Source organism: Agelaius tricolor, unplaced genomic scaffold (assembly GCF_023055355.1).
Source record: "Agelaius tricolor isolate 1412-34295 unplaced genomic scaffold, bAgeTri1.0.p SCAF_5, whole genome shotgun sequence".
NCBI classification, from domain to species: Eukaryota; Metazoa; Chordata; class Aves; order Passeriformes; family Icteridae; genus Agelaius; species Agelaius tricolor.
This window is the reverse complement of record NW_027269265.1, coordinates 34,467,879-34,482,236: the sequence shown is the minus strand read 5'-3', so window position 1 is coordinate 34,482,236 and position 14,358 is coordinate 34,467,879. Positions and strand designations below refer to the sequence as shown.

Sequence of the window (14,358 nt, the reverse complement as noted above, 5' to 3'; positions counted from 1 at the left end):
TCCTCCTTCTGTCATTCCCTCTGTCCGTCCCTCCATTCCTCCCTTCCTCCCTCCCCACAGTATGGTTGTGGTTGAAGTCTTGCTCCTTCTGAAATTCCTTTCTAAGAGAAAAAAAGGCACAGAATCTCCTCAGTGAAGCTGTTCCCCTGGGAATCTGCCCAGGGTAGGGAGGGGTAAAATGTCTATGCCCAGGGCCCTGGCTCTGCTTTGCACCTACACCAGGCTGATACCCACCTCAACTGTCTGGTTTCACGGGCTGCCAAGTTGAATTATTGCTTGTACAAGACATGTACTTACTGTACAGACCTCAACAAATAGCTCCACAGGCTGCTGAAATTTTGTCTGTTCTCCCCTGGCCCTGAAGCATCAAGTCTCATAGGGTAAGCAAGAAGAAGCTGACTTGGAGCAGGCCAGACAAGGGCCCGCATGTGTCTGTACAGCTTCATTATTCGAACCCAAGTAGCTTCATGAAACTGAATAAGGAAAAGAAAACCTGTGGAGCTGGGCTGCTATGCTTGTACAGCCTAACTTAAATAGCTCAGCTGGTCAGCAGCGTGGACTCAGCTGAGAGAAGGGGGTTTAACAAACTCTGATTTTCCCTTTTTTTGCAGAAATTCTTAAAAACAAACTGTGACATCTTTCCTTGAAGAACCCTGTATATGCTGCAGCATTTTATCATGTTTGAACAAAGTGAAATATAGGGTGCTTTGGATATCTTCTCTGGCAGGGCAGACTGCATTATGGACATTCATGGAGCATTTTTTGGTGCTTCAGGGTTTCCGAGTTGAGTGTGAGACTTGAGAGTGGAGTGAATTTGCCATTTACTAGCTCCAGTGGTGATTCCTATGGCTTATACATGGATAAACTACGTCTCTTGAGTTGCCCTGAATTTATTAGGCACTTAAGGATTTCTTTTTCTTTTGATGGCATGGATGTGCTTAATGGACTCACTTGCAACTCAGCAGCTCTGATTTCTCATTGCTGGTACAGTTATTTGCACTGGTACAAAGTAGGTGTGAAACATTGTCATGTGAATTTGGTAGCATTTCATGTCTCTTGGCAGTCTTGGGTGGCAGTGGGAAGCAACGGCTGGGCTGTTGTGCACAAAACAGGCGCAAATTGAAAAATGAAGATGATCAGAAAGACAAAAAAAACCCTTCGGTGTTGTCATCTAGGATAGAGAAACCATAACAAGCAATTTTAAATTTCTTTTTTACTTTGGATTTATTTTTTTAATGGCTATCACTATAAATATTTTACTTGTAACACTTTAAAGTTTTCTTATACGAGTCAAGACTAAAAAATACAGCTCTTAGTCTTGACCATGTCCTTTTAATTATCATTTGTCAGCTACTAAAGCATTTTCAATAGTTCTAATTGAAGCATGAGCCAATTTACTAATTAGCCAAGATTACATGAGGAATACACAAAGGGAAGATGCCTTTCTGTGTCAATATTTCCTCCTTTATGCCTTAGGAGATCTGGTGTGATGTGAACAAACTATACTGCTAGCAGTCAGCCAGGCAGAGCCCCTGAGCTCCTGGTGGTCCTGCACTTTGTCCCACACAGTCCCAGGGGTGGGCATGAGGGATCACACAAGGCTTTGGACTGGGGTCACTGTCCCCACCTCGGGGTACAGTGGCTTCTTCGTGGTGTCTTCTCCAGTGAGCCTTTTCCCCCTGCCTGTGAGCTGCCATAGCAGAGCTGGATGTTTCTGGCCCTGGCTCTTGCAGGAGTGCAGCAGAGATCCGTCGTGTGCTGCATGTGTGTGGCAGGGATAGAGGCTTGCAGAAGGGCTCTGGGTCTCCTGGACCAGTCTCAGACTCTGCCTGTGTGGGAGGAACAGCAGGGCCGTAGGGAGCCACTCCAGGAGGCAGTGCCAAAGGCACTTCTCCCTCCTGCCTTGTCAGTCTGGTGAACATTACAAAGGACTTTCTAGGGGTAAAGAGTTGAAATATAGGGAAAGATCATCCAGAAAACATCTTTGTAATGTGGCTATTAGAAAGCAGTTGGGCAACACCTACTAGTCAGGAATGGCTTGGTGGAAATGCCTCTGCCCAGAGGCAGGATGATAGTTGTTTGCAGACATACTTTCTGAGGCCTTTTAGTTCCCCCATGAAGTAAACAGACTTTAGCAAGGAAGAGGAGGTGCCCTACAGAAGTGCACAGCTCCTTCAAGTGGGAACCATGTCAGATGAAGCCAGAATAAGTTGATACTCATACGAATAAATTATACTTCCACCACCACTTCAAGCTCTCTCTGCTGTCTTCCCTCACCACCTTTCTGGTTGCATCACTGTAGCACCTTCCACATTGGGAGTTCAAAGCAAGTAGGGACTGTCCCCTATCAAGTCCCTGTGAGAAATAAGGACCATGGGCCCTGCATGGATATAGAAACTTAAGTATGGAGGTATCAACTGACTTACTTGTAAGGCTTCAGGTTTGACAGGAGAAATACATAGGTCATATAGTGATTAGCACTGCAAAGGACCTTATTTTAATGATAAGATGATAGTTTCTTATAGTAATTTATCAGGTGATTTTGATTAAAAGAGAATTAGTTACCATCTGGTTATCCCATAAAACAACTTGACAACAAAAGAGAAAACACAGAGGAGAAAAATCTCATTTTCTGGGGATGGCTTCTGACTATGTTACTTTATAGCAAACTGGCTGGTAGTGAAGCTGTTGGGGCTTTCCCCATGTGCTTGCTACACAAAGTAGGATAACTCTTGCACAGCTGCTTTTCCAAGGTCCTCATGAACAATGCAGCCAGTTCTTGGAAACTGGCCTGCCATGGCTTGTCTCCAGCTTCTGCACCAGCACCAGTTCTTCTGTAACTCAAACATCAGCAATGTGCACATCAGTGATCTGCTCGAAACTGTGTTCTGACAGTTCATCTATCCTGTTGGCACCTGTTTAGTCAATTGGTACCAACATCTAGTCAGACCTTAGAGGGACCTTCAGTTCTTACCTTTCTGCTAGAATAAACAGTGACCATTGCCAGTGGCTACAGCTGAATGCTTGACAACTTGTCCCCCCACTCCATAATCTCCATGGTAATCAAAACATCTTCTTTCATAAACATGATCTTAAGACCAAAGTGCAACTTGCCTGTCTTGGTCATAGTCTGGATTGGTTCTTAAATTACCATGATTTTCTCTTGAAATTAAGATCACTCAGCATCTCCTTGGTGAGTTTAGTGAATCTGGTTTTGGATCTAATGATTCTGCCCTTCAAACACTTTTTTCTTTTTCTGTGCCATGTGACAGCATAATTCTTTGCTTCAAAATTGCTCAGTTTGTTACTCTGGGTTATTGATGCACAACTTCATATGAGCATGGGCATCAAATCAGGCTTCTTTTGCTGTCTTCTTCACCTTTCCTGTGAGCACTGTCACATTGTTGTGTTTAATATCCACCTCCCAGTGAACTGGGCAAAGACAGATCCCCACTATTTATAACCTTATTTAATCCCTTCTGGTTTGCCTCAAGCACACAGCATTGCCAGCCAGTCAAAGCAGGTGATTTTCCTGCTCTGCTCCTCACTGGGTGGCATCACCTCAAGTCTTGTGTGCAGTTCTGGGCACCACAAAATAAAAAAAACATTGAGGAATTACAGTGTCTGAAGAAGGGCTATGAGGATGGTGAAGGGTCTGGAGGGGAAGCCATGTGAGGAGTGGCTGAGATCACTTGGTCTGTTCAGCCTGGAGGAGGCTGAGGGGAGACCCCATTGTGGTCTTTAGCATCCTCTTGAGGAGAAGTGTCAGGTACTGATCTCTTCACTCTTGTGACCAGTGGCAGGACTTGAGGAAAAAACATGAAGTTATGTCAAGGAAGGTTTAGGTTGGATATCAGGAAAAAGTTTTTCACTCAGAGGGTGATTGAGCACTGGAAAGGCTCCCCAGGGAAGTGGTCACAGCACCAAGCCTGACAGAGTTCAAGCATTTGGACAATGCTCTCAGGCACATGGTATGATTGTTGGGATATCCTGCCCAGAGCCAGGAATTGGACTCTATGAGCCTGATGGGTCCCTTCCAACTCAGCATATTTTATGATACTGCGACTGCTCTATGAAGTCTTCTGGCATAGTAGCTGGGCCCTATCTGCAGCTTCACAGTGAAATCCCAAACCAGCTCAGAGCTCTGGGGAAGAGTAATTCTGGTACCACAGGCTTTGAGCTTCATGCTGCGGGAACTTCCACCCACAGCAAATCAGATGAAGATTTGGGTTCATCAGGATATGTGTCAAGAACAGAATGGCTTGACCCAAAGTGTTTGTACTAATGATTCGCATTAATGAGTTACTGAACATCTCCTGGTACATCTCACTGCCAAAGGGATGTTTACCTTGCTGTCTTGGCTGCTTTTCATCCTGGCTAATAGCGTCCCACCAGGGACTCTAAAATGTGCCCTTACACAGCCCTGCCTGTTTCAGTGGTATACACTATGTGACATCTCCTGACTTGCATTCTTTTTAGAGTTGCTTCACATTCCAAAATCACACAGACCCACACAGACACATCCTCTTAACCTTCTCAGCAATAATTCCTGCAAATGAGAGTGTGCACACAAAGAGATACTCAGTATTTTCTAGCACATTAATCAAATAACCATTCAGTTGTTGCCTTATGTGTTGGAAGTGGACGTGTTGTCAAATAAAATGATTTTATAGATTATCCTCTGTACTTCCCAGATGGGGAATTTAGCAACATCATGTGCACAAAGTCCTTTAGGAGAAGATCGATGTCTATTCATTTCATCTTCTGTTGCTTACTCAGGGAAATCTCATTCTTAATGTTGCTCCCCAGAGGAGCTTTTCCATCCCTGACATTTAAAACCAGTGGTTGTTTCTAAGTGTACGTTGAAAGCAGAACCTCATCTGAAGGCTGTTGGGTGGCAGCTTGCAATGACCTCAGAGAAAAAGCAGCAAGTGAGCAGCTATCCTCACTTCTATATGACCAGGTGTTCCCTGAGAGTGCTGGCTTTTGGTTTGCCCTGCTGTGTCACAGGCCAGATTGAAAGCATTGCTCAGTCTGCTGAAAGCTGGCACCAAGCCCTGAATTAAAGAGCCCTTCCCTTCACTGTAGTCATGCAGGTGCTGAGATTGGACTATGCTGTGGCTTGGTGCTAACAGTGGGGCTTTGTGTTTTGCAGAGTGGCTCCTTGCTGCCAGGAGAGGCTTTTAGATGGTCTCTGTTGTTCTCTGCTTTTGAGCTGCCTGAGGTGTGTCTTGGCCCCAGTCAAACTGTCAGAGAGAATGGGGAAGGCTGGAAAGTGTCCTCCTTTGCCCATGTGAAGTGGCCAGAGGCTGGGGAATGAAAGCTGCTCAGCTGAGCAAGGTTCCTTGCTTCCCATGGTGATGAGCATGCCCATCAGGGCTGCTGCACGGCCAGCCCCTCGTGCCCGCCTCTGCCTCCATTAATTTCAAGAAGCTGTCATGATGTTCTTGCAGCAAAATGTTCCCAAGCCTCCCGCTCCCACACGCTCTCTGCCTCTCGGTGTCCTTCTGTCACATCTCTCACATTAACGTGATGTCCTCCCGGGGCAGCGTTACACTCCAGCCCTTCTCTCCATCCATCTCCTCCACTCTTCCTGCCTTCCGAGGACGCAGCTCTCAGTGTGGCTGTAGGTGAGAGATGAGATTGTGTGGGAGCAATCTGTGTTTTGGCCTCCAGACAATTTATGACAGCTCAGGACGCAGCTGTATTTATGGTTGCTTTCATAGGCCTGGAGACGAGCAAAATGCTCACAGAGGTAGGGAAGCTGCACAGCTGGGGAAAGGGCAGCCCTCACCAGCCACAGTGGACTGGGAGGGGTGGCCTGATGGGCCAGCACACCCCCCCTCTGTCAGCACTGACCTTTCTGTGGTGACACTCACGGGAGCAGCCAGCCGAGAGAAGGGCACTTCCTCTCAAGGGAGCAAACCCAGCACTGTGCCCCCATCTGTGCAGGCTGCAGAGCGGCCTGGGAGCAGGGAACCAGCACTGTGCCCCCATCTGCAGAGCAGGCCTGGGAGCTCTTCCCTCTGCCACAAAATCCCAGGGAAAGGTTAACTGCTCCCCATTATGTGGCACTGGGTCTGTGGGCCCAGGCCCACCTCCCCATGTAACTGCACAGTCCTTGCCAAGTTCTGCCCTGCTCCTTTCCCCCTTGCACAGGGAGGTCTGGCAACATCCTGACTCTGGAGCAAGAGCTGGCAGTGCCTGCAGTTTGGCTCCCATCACCCTCATCCCACCATACCTGGCCTCAAGCATCACCTCTGGGCTCCTGCTGTATCCCCAAGGCTTTCATGGGGTGGAGGACCTTCTGGGCACTCACCACCTCTCAGCAAAGCTGGAGAGGTCAGGCACCACCTCCTTTGGGATTCAGTCAGATGGGGAGAGGGGGTGCAAGGCTCAGCCTGTGTCCATGCAGGGCACCTGTGGCTTTGGCCTGTTGCTTTGATCTGTCCTTCACCTGTTGTTTCAGAGCTGGGTAAAAGGTTCTTTTCTCCTTAAAAGCTTGTAGCAAAGGAGGAAACTGGTTTGCTAACCAAATTCAGACTCTCTTTTTGGAAAAGCCACCTGATGCTTGAGTGTGTGGTAGTGGTCCAGTTTGCAGCAGAGCTGAGTTGGTTTTGGAGCCCAGAAGGTTTGTGTTCCTGACTTAAGGGGACCTGCTTTTGCAAAGGCAGCACTTTGCCATGCTAGCTTCTAGGGATCCCCAGCAACCCTTCTTTCTCTTTCGTTATAACTGGGGGTTTTTTTTACATTAAAACAAAGACTGTTCTAAGGAAGTCTCAGTACTGTGGAACTACTTGGTAGGGCATATAGAGGAAGGAAGGCAGGAAGGAAGGAAGGCAGGCAGGAAGGAAGGAAGGAAGGCAGGAAGGAATGGTTTGCATGCAGAATATTAACTGTACAAAGCCTTAGAATAGCTTTGTCACAGTACATAAACTGACCCCAGGAAACAGGGTCTGTGGTGTTTTTTCCAAATTTTTGCAGACAAGCAATACTGATTATTTCAAAGCTCCTAGAATGGAAAAACCATAAGCAATGGTACTTATGAAAGGGATTATTAAAAGCAACCCACGTCCAGGAAGCACTGGCTGCTTTGGAAAATCCCACCTTCTGTTTTGTAGTAATGAGCAAGGAAAAGATCAGAGCTATGAATCAGCTGTAGGTTTAACTCAGCAAATTGAACAAGCTTTGCAAAGTATCAGGGGCCCAGATAAAATCTGGTTCAAAAGCCAAATTCAACATCTCCAACAAAAATGAAACAAAAAATGATCATGATGAAGTCTTGGCAGAGCAGCAACATTTACACCAGAGAAATACCTTTTAAAATCTTTCAGGCTGGATTAGCAGAGATTGAAGGAGCCTAGAGAAGGGAAAGGAGGCTTGCTGGCATTGGTGCAGGGTATGGGTAGAGCAAGCACTGGCAAAAATAAAGCTGATTTAGCTCAGAAAGAAGAATTGGAGGTGATTTTTCCTGCATATTCCTGCACTGATGGATAGGCGACATTGTCCAAACTCTTCTCCCACCCCTGTGCCATCATTTGAAAGAGAAGGGTTGGGACCAAGCTCAAGACCAGAGTCAGCACAGGGAACAGGATTTCCACAACTGGAATGCAGGAGGAATTGACTTGAGAGTCAAATTGTAGGATGACCAAATAATTTTGTGGTCATTATTGATACCAGTAGGAATGCAAGCTGCAGTGATGATTCTCCTGTTCTGTGCTGAAGTGATGATTTTCCAGAGGCTGATGGCTGTGGCAGCATCCCCAGGGTGGGGATCACAGCACCCCCAGGGTGCGGGGCTGGACTGCTTGTTCTCTGAGGCACTGTGAGATCAAAGATACAGGATTTAATTGCAAAGGCTACAGGCTGAGGCACATAGAGATGTGAATTTGGTTACATCTGTCCAGATTGCCAGTGATTGTGATTGCCAGTCCTGCTCTTTTCTTCCTTCCCATTGCCAGTCAAGACTGATTGTGCACAACATGCACCTGGGCCTGATCTGACTGCTAAGGATGGGCAGGAAAAAGAAGAGGAGCTTGTTGTGTCAGGGCTGTGTGTGGGACCAGAGCAGTAGGAAGCAGGGGATCTTTCACTTGCAGGAGGGCAATTGTTTTGAGGTAAGGAAAGCACTTTTTATGTGGAACTGACTTCTGGTTTAAAAGATGCAGTTCCAGCTTGGGGTAGGGTTCAACTAGCAGTCCAGGAGCCCCAAGATGGCAAGTGGGTACCCATTCAGAGGAGTTACATGTGCCAACAGTGTTGTATTTAAGAGGGGCTTATGCCAGCTTGGAATGAAAGCATTGATGTCTTCAGTCACAAGTGAGGGATGTGACTGCATGAACCTTTGCAGCCACTGGCAGAATGAGGGGAGTGCAGGGGTCGTTTTGAGCTTGCAACAGTCAGTGCAGCCTGTCTGTAAGGAGGCAGTGGGTTGGCAGTCTTTGACTTGTTTCTCTTGTTCTCTTTGGGTGTGAAAGTTGTGGGACAGTACTCTGCATAAGGCATGTATTTGCTGTGAAGGAAGCCATGACAGAGTGAGCTCTTCTTTTCCTACAAAATGGTAAAAGAACTTACAAGAAATTTGCCAAAGGAGAAACACAGGATCTGCTGCCCAGCTGCTCAGCAGCTCCAGCAGCCAGCACTTCTCAGAGCAGGCCAATGAAGCTGAGGCAGCAGCAGGGTGCCAGCAGGGTGTGTGTGCTTGTGTGTGTGTGTGTGTGTGTCTGTGTGTGTGTCTGTGTGCAGGGGTAACAGGGTGAGGGAAGCCTGCTTCTCTGCTGGCCATCAGACCTCACTGCCCACCGGCTGAGCCCTGAGCCAGTTTGCTGGGGGATTGTTTTTGTCTAACTTCACTTTCTAGTTTAGCCTGCCATTCTGCCTTTGGGTTAAACAGAAAATTGGCCAGTGTTGCTTGCAGAAGGGGGGCTTTAGCCTTTCTCAAAGGGCCATGTTGAGTATGTTCAGTGGGTGAGAAAACTTTGACTCTCTAATGTACCCATTTAACTCTGTCCTTCCTTGACTTTTGCTTCTCTGTTCCCCTCTCCCCTTTATGACCCTTATTATTTTTCCATCCACAGCAAATCAGTTCACATCAAGGTAATTGATGATGAGGAGTATGAAAAAACCAAGAATTTCTTCATTGAGCTGATGAGCCCCCGCATGGTGGATATGAGTTTACAGAAAGGTGTAGTACTGGCCCTGCAGACTAACATTAACGTTCTTTCCTCCTCTCTTCCATCTCCTTCCTCCTCTTCTCTTCCTCTGATGTCTCTCTGTCTCTGACTGCTCTGCCCTAAACACTGCTGTGCACGCACACTGTGTCACATGGTACCCATGGGGTGGCATGGGGAGTGGTGCTGGGGCTGCTGAGAGGCAAAGTGGCAAGGGGAGCAGAGAGAGAAGGATGGAGAGCAGTCCTGCTTGTCCATATTTCTGTGGTGACTTGAGAGGAACCTTCTGCCACCCCCACTGGAGGGCCCAACAAAATTTTGTAGTGTCAGTGGGAAGATGTTGGCTAGAAACACATCCAGCATCTCAGGAGATCATTCCCCAGCCCTGGTCCTATGGGTTGTTCCAGTCAGACCCATGTTAGAAAACCACAGGAATTGAGGCCTGGCAGAGAAGCAACTCTGTGACTTCTGAGAAGCAGTGGGCAAAGGCTGTACACTGGTCTGGTTGTCACAGAGCAACTCTGGGAGCAGGAGCTGAGGGCAAGGAAGAGCCAGGGCCTGCTTTGGTTTGCCTGAGGTCTCACAGCAGCTGTGTACATTGCAGGGGTAGTGGAGGGGGCCAGATAAGCTGGCCTCAAGGGAAAGAGGCTAGACCTTCTCCAGTACCCAGGGCATTTCTTTTTGAGCCTTGGAGGCATTGTCCCATTGTGTCCCCTGTGAGCAAAGCTGTCCATCCCCTGGGAAGACTGCATCCTCATTTGAGGAACAGGACAGGAGGATGGGTGGATACTATCAAGAAGAGAAAGCAGTAAGATGTGCCATTTTAAAAACGGGAGTTAGAACCATCAGCCTCCTTAGCAGCTGGTGGAGCTGTAGCCACTGGCAGAGACCTACCTCACCACACTGGGGAATGTGTCTCTCTCTTCTCCTCAGGTTCCCGGCCCAGAGTCTTTGCAGACTTATTATTAATCGTGAGGGTATTATTACTGTATTGATTATTAATGGTAAGAAGAAATTGGTCCTCCAGCTAAAATGCAGTGGGTAGCTCAGGGTGGTGGTCTCTGATGCTTTTCAGGCAACTGATACCCTTTCCATTACCATCTGACACTGAAAAAAAATGCGCTGCAGAAGTCACCTTCCACTAACCATCAGCAAGGTCCTCCTCCCACTTTTCCCTGCCTCCTCTCTCCCTTGCCAGCCTCCCCTGCCCCTAACAGCCCGCTCCCAAGGAGCCGCTGCGAGGATGCTGTGTCCGACAGGCCGGCCAGCGCACGCCGCCCCAGCGGGAGGGGCTGCGTGCCAGGAGCCCTCGCTGCCGCCGCCGCCGCTGCCTCGCCTCCAGCCAGCTGACCCGCTGTACACGGTTGTCTCTCTTGTTGTCCCTACAGGAAGACCATAAGGGTTAAGATAGTAGATGAGGAGGAATACGAAAGGCAGGAGAATTTCTTCATTGCCCTTGGTGAACCGCAATGGATGGAACGAGGAATATCAGGTGTGAGATCCTTTATGAAAAAAATGCAAAAAAGAAAAAAATCAGAATCAAGTATCCAAACCCCAAATCCAGAAAATATAACCTTCTTTCTCCTCCTTACCCTTCCTCCTTTTCTCCTCCTCCTGTAGAGGGATTGACTTTTACTCTTTGCCCTCCTGTATTCTGCTCTTACTCTGTTTCAGTGTCATCTCTGTGCCTTTAAGAGCCTAGCTTACTTCTGATCCTCCTTTTGTGCAATGCTTGAGTCTCGGAGGCTGTGTTATTTTGATTGGGTTTCCTTGTCTTGATCTGTTTTTTGTTCTGAGCACACCTTTGCTGTTCTCCCTGCTCCTGCTTCTTTGCCAGGACCCTGGGGAATGCAAAAGGCAAGAGAAGGGTGTAATGCATGGCTGCCCCCTTCAACTCCTCCTGTACTCCCCTGTCCTTCCCTCTGTTGTTGCCTCCAGTGGCACTGCTTTGGTGCTCTTGGGTCCCTATGAAGAGTGATGAAAAGTCCATAGGAGAAGAGAGAAGGTGTGAAGTAACTTGGCTTACACTTTTTTTGAAATGGTTCTTCATGTCTTTCATTTGAAAACCCCTTTAAATGTGTCACAAACAATCACAGTCTGTGAGGGTGAGGGGTGTGAAGCTCTACTGAGGTCCTGCTTCATTTGAAGTGAGACCCAGGATCTCCCAGGAGGCCAGGATTCATTGCTGGAATAAACCCAGACTTACGGTTGTGTCTTGCCTACATCTACCTTTGTTCTTGTCCTATATGTGTTTGACCCCTTTCTCACTGAGTCTTGCCACTGGCTTCACTAGCTTTAGGGTGGCCTAGGAGGGCCAAGATTTAAACAGAGGCACTTTACAAAAAGGAATTCAAATCCTTCTGGGTGCCTGTTACAGAAGAGAGCCAAATGTGTGTGCCCACAAGCTTATTTCTGCTCTCAGGTGCTGCTGTTGGTGGTGGGACACCTGGCTGCTGCCCATACCTTGCACAGCACAGCTCTCCCTTGCTGAAATGTCTTCTGTTTCTTACCTCACCAGCACAGCAGCTGCCCTCTGGCCAGTCCAAGCTCCCATAGACTGCTCCATAGGATGTTCAGGATAGACACAGGTTACATTAGCATTTCAGTATCATACAGCATCCATGGACTTGTAAAATGTAAACCTGTATTTTAATACTGTTAGACTGCCTCCTGCAGTCCACAGGCAATGAGGGATATCAGGTTTCACTTTGTCAAGCACAAGCCCTCAGTTTTCACTGAAGTCCATCTGCCCTTGAGCAGAAGCAGTGATCAACCTTGCCATATCCCATGGGAGTATGTCCCAGCAATCAGTTGCCTGCCAGGGTAAAGATGTGAGCATGGCTTCTAGGTAGAAGTTGTCTGGCCTCAGCTTGTAGCCACTAGTTATTTTACTACTTTTTTCCATCATATAAAAGAACTATATAATGCCACAGCATCCATGTAGCTGTCTGTTCACTACACCCACAGTGTGCTCAGATTTCTTCTTGGGCATTGTGAAGGCGAAATCCTGGATCAAAGTCTTCAGTCCTAGAATCACACTGGGGTCTCCTCTCCACATGTGTGGAGATGTCTTCCTGTCCATGGGTCTCCCACCTCCGTCTCAGCAGGTCCATGAGGAAAATCACAGGCTCCTGGCTTTCTCCTGCTTGGTAGCTTGGAGCGACACAATGAATTTTTTTCTCAGCTGTCTGTTCTCTGTGAATCCTGCAGCCTTTTCTAAACAATGAGCAGAATCAGAATATAGAGTCATAAATGGGCTGTTTTTATGAAGTCCTATATTTCTTTTTCCTACACAGGTCACATTGCACTTGGTTGAATAAGAGCAAGTGTTTGGAAAGAACCCAAGTGCCCCGGAAGTGGACCAGTTGTAAAACGTCCTCATTGTTGCTAGGACTACAGAGCCAGTTTGCTGTATCATATATCTCTTATTTACATCTATATCAGCTCTAGTCAGTGTGATTGTCTGATTTGCAAGAGGCAGAGAAGAGGTCAGAGCTGGACTAAATTGATCTGCAGCACAGAGCCTGCAGGCCAGGAGGTGAGGGCACACCCTTGGACAGACCCTCTTTACCCTGGAGGAAGTAAAGGACCATGCCAGGGAGGAGACGCAGGGCCCCAGTTGGCCTCATTAGAGAAAAGCCAGAGAGTGAGAGCACCATGGTTTTAAAATATGAGAGGCAGGAGATTAAACTGCATTTGTAAATGTTGCTGGCACAAGGTGGCACAGTCGCTACACTAAATCCAGGGCATCTGGAAAGATCCCCCAGCTCTGTACTGGGGATCTTTGTACTCTGTGCACTTTGCGGCGCCTCCGATGAGCCTACCTTGTGCCTGGCATGAAGAATAAGGAGCTACGAGAGGCTTTCCCATTGAGAGCATTGTGAGTGATCCAGAGCAGATGCTGTGGCCAGCAGCTTCACAGAATTCATGCATGACCAGCTGGCTCCCGGCGGAGAGGAGGCAGCCTGGGCCACGCTCGGGCTTGCACATGCTGGGGCATCGTGCGCCGTGCAGCGCTGGGAGGGGATGCTCGTGCTGGCTCCAGCATGCGTGTTCCTGCTGGCATCATGTGGGTGCTGCCATTGCCCTGTGCCCACAGATGGGGAAAATCCCACACCACAGTCCCCTAGCAGGGGCTTTGCTGGGTTTTGTTGTGGTGATGGATGTACCCCCACGTGATTCACACAGCAAGTGCAAAGCACAGCTGTTGCCTCTCCTTGGGGACCCAGGCCCAGTAGCTTTTGAGGTAGAGTCTCTCTGGGTTTTGGCTACTCATGCATTTGTTCCCAGTGCTGCAAAAGATGTGGTTTTCTTGACAGTGTGTCCTTGTTTTGTTGTTACTCCTCACTTAGCTCTGTCACACTGAGCCTGTGCCTCGGTGCTATAGGAGGATTGATGCTCTCAGCTATTTGCAGCATCTTCAAAACCTCTCCTGGCTCCTCTGAAAGCAGGGTGGTGTTGGGCACCTCAGATGAATGGCAGTCGTGTTTGGAAGTAATCTGCAGTCCAGGTCACGCAGAGACAGCTAGTTGTGCCTACACTACCACAGCTTTGTGCTGAGGGCCTGCAGCCAGCCCAGGACTTCTCCATGCAGAGGGCAGCTCCAAGCTTACCTCAGGGATACAAACAAGGTGGCAGTGATGAAATCAAGGGTGAAATGTTCCCTGAAGTGATGGCAGAGCTGATGACAGGGAGAAGTAGTATGTGCTTTTCAAAGCAGCCTGGGGCAGAGTTTGAGTGGTTTATTTTGGGATGCAGAACTTGGTCCAGAGCCTGGTGCTATTCAGACCCAGTGTGCTGTCCCTGAGGGTACCCACACTGCTGCAGGCTGTGGTGGCAGTGGCTCCTGACAGACATGCAGTGGAGGAGGATGGCAGGTGGGAGCAGGGCTTACTACCACACAGCTGATTTGCATTACTGTCTGTGCTGTCCTGTACACCTGCCAATACAAAGCAGTCACCTCCAGTCAAGGGAACTTCTCCTTGGCCCTGATCAGAGCTGTGGGCCACAGGGGTCTCCAGGATAGTCTCTGTGAGGACCAGAACTCAGCATGACATTCATCCTATTGCTCTTGCTTTCTGCATCTGCTAGCACCTTACTGGAGGAAAAATCATCTCTACACAGAAGTGTTCCTGTGGTGATGCAAACACAAATGCCTGTCTTCAGGTTGACCAGGGCTTGCATAAAA

General features: G+C 48.2%; 1 protein-coding gene across 9 annotated transcripts in view; it reads left to right on the top strand.

Annotated features, from left to right (window-relative positions):
• SLC8A3 (solute carrier family 8 member A3) overlaps positions 1–14,358 on the top strand; it is a 113,423-nt gene that overhangs the window by 80,539 nt on the left and 18,526 nt on the right. For 3 of the 9 annotated variants that reach the window (XM_071427182.1, XM_071427181.1, XM_071427178.1), the window contains one exon: positions 9,078–9,184. The exons of 1 other annotated variant lie outside the window; for it this stretch is intronic. In XM_071427182.1, the coding sequence (XP_071283283.1) occupies positions 9,078–9,184 (107 nt within the window). Of the gene's footprint in view, positions 1–9,077; positions 9,185–10,558; positions 10,663–14,358 lie in introns of those variants that run through there. 5 more of the 9 variants (XM_071427180.1, XM_071427179.1, XM_071427177.1 and 2 more) reach the window with 2 other exon arrangements.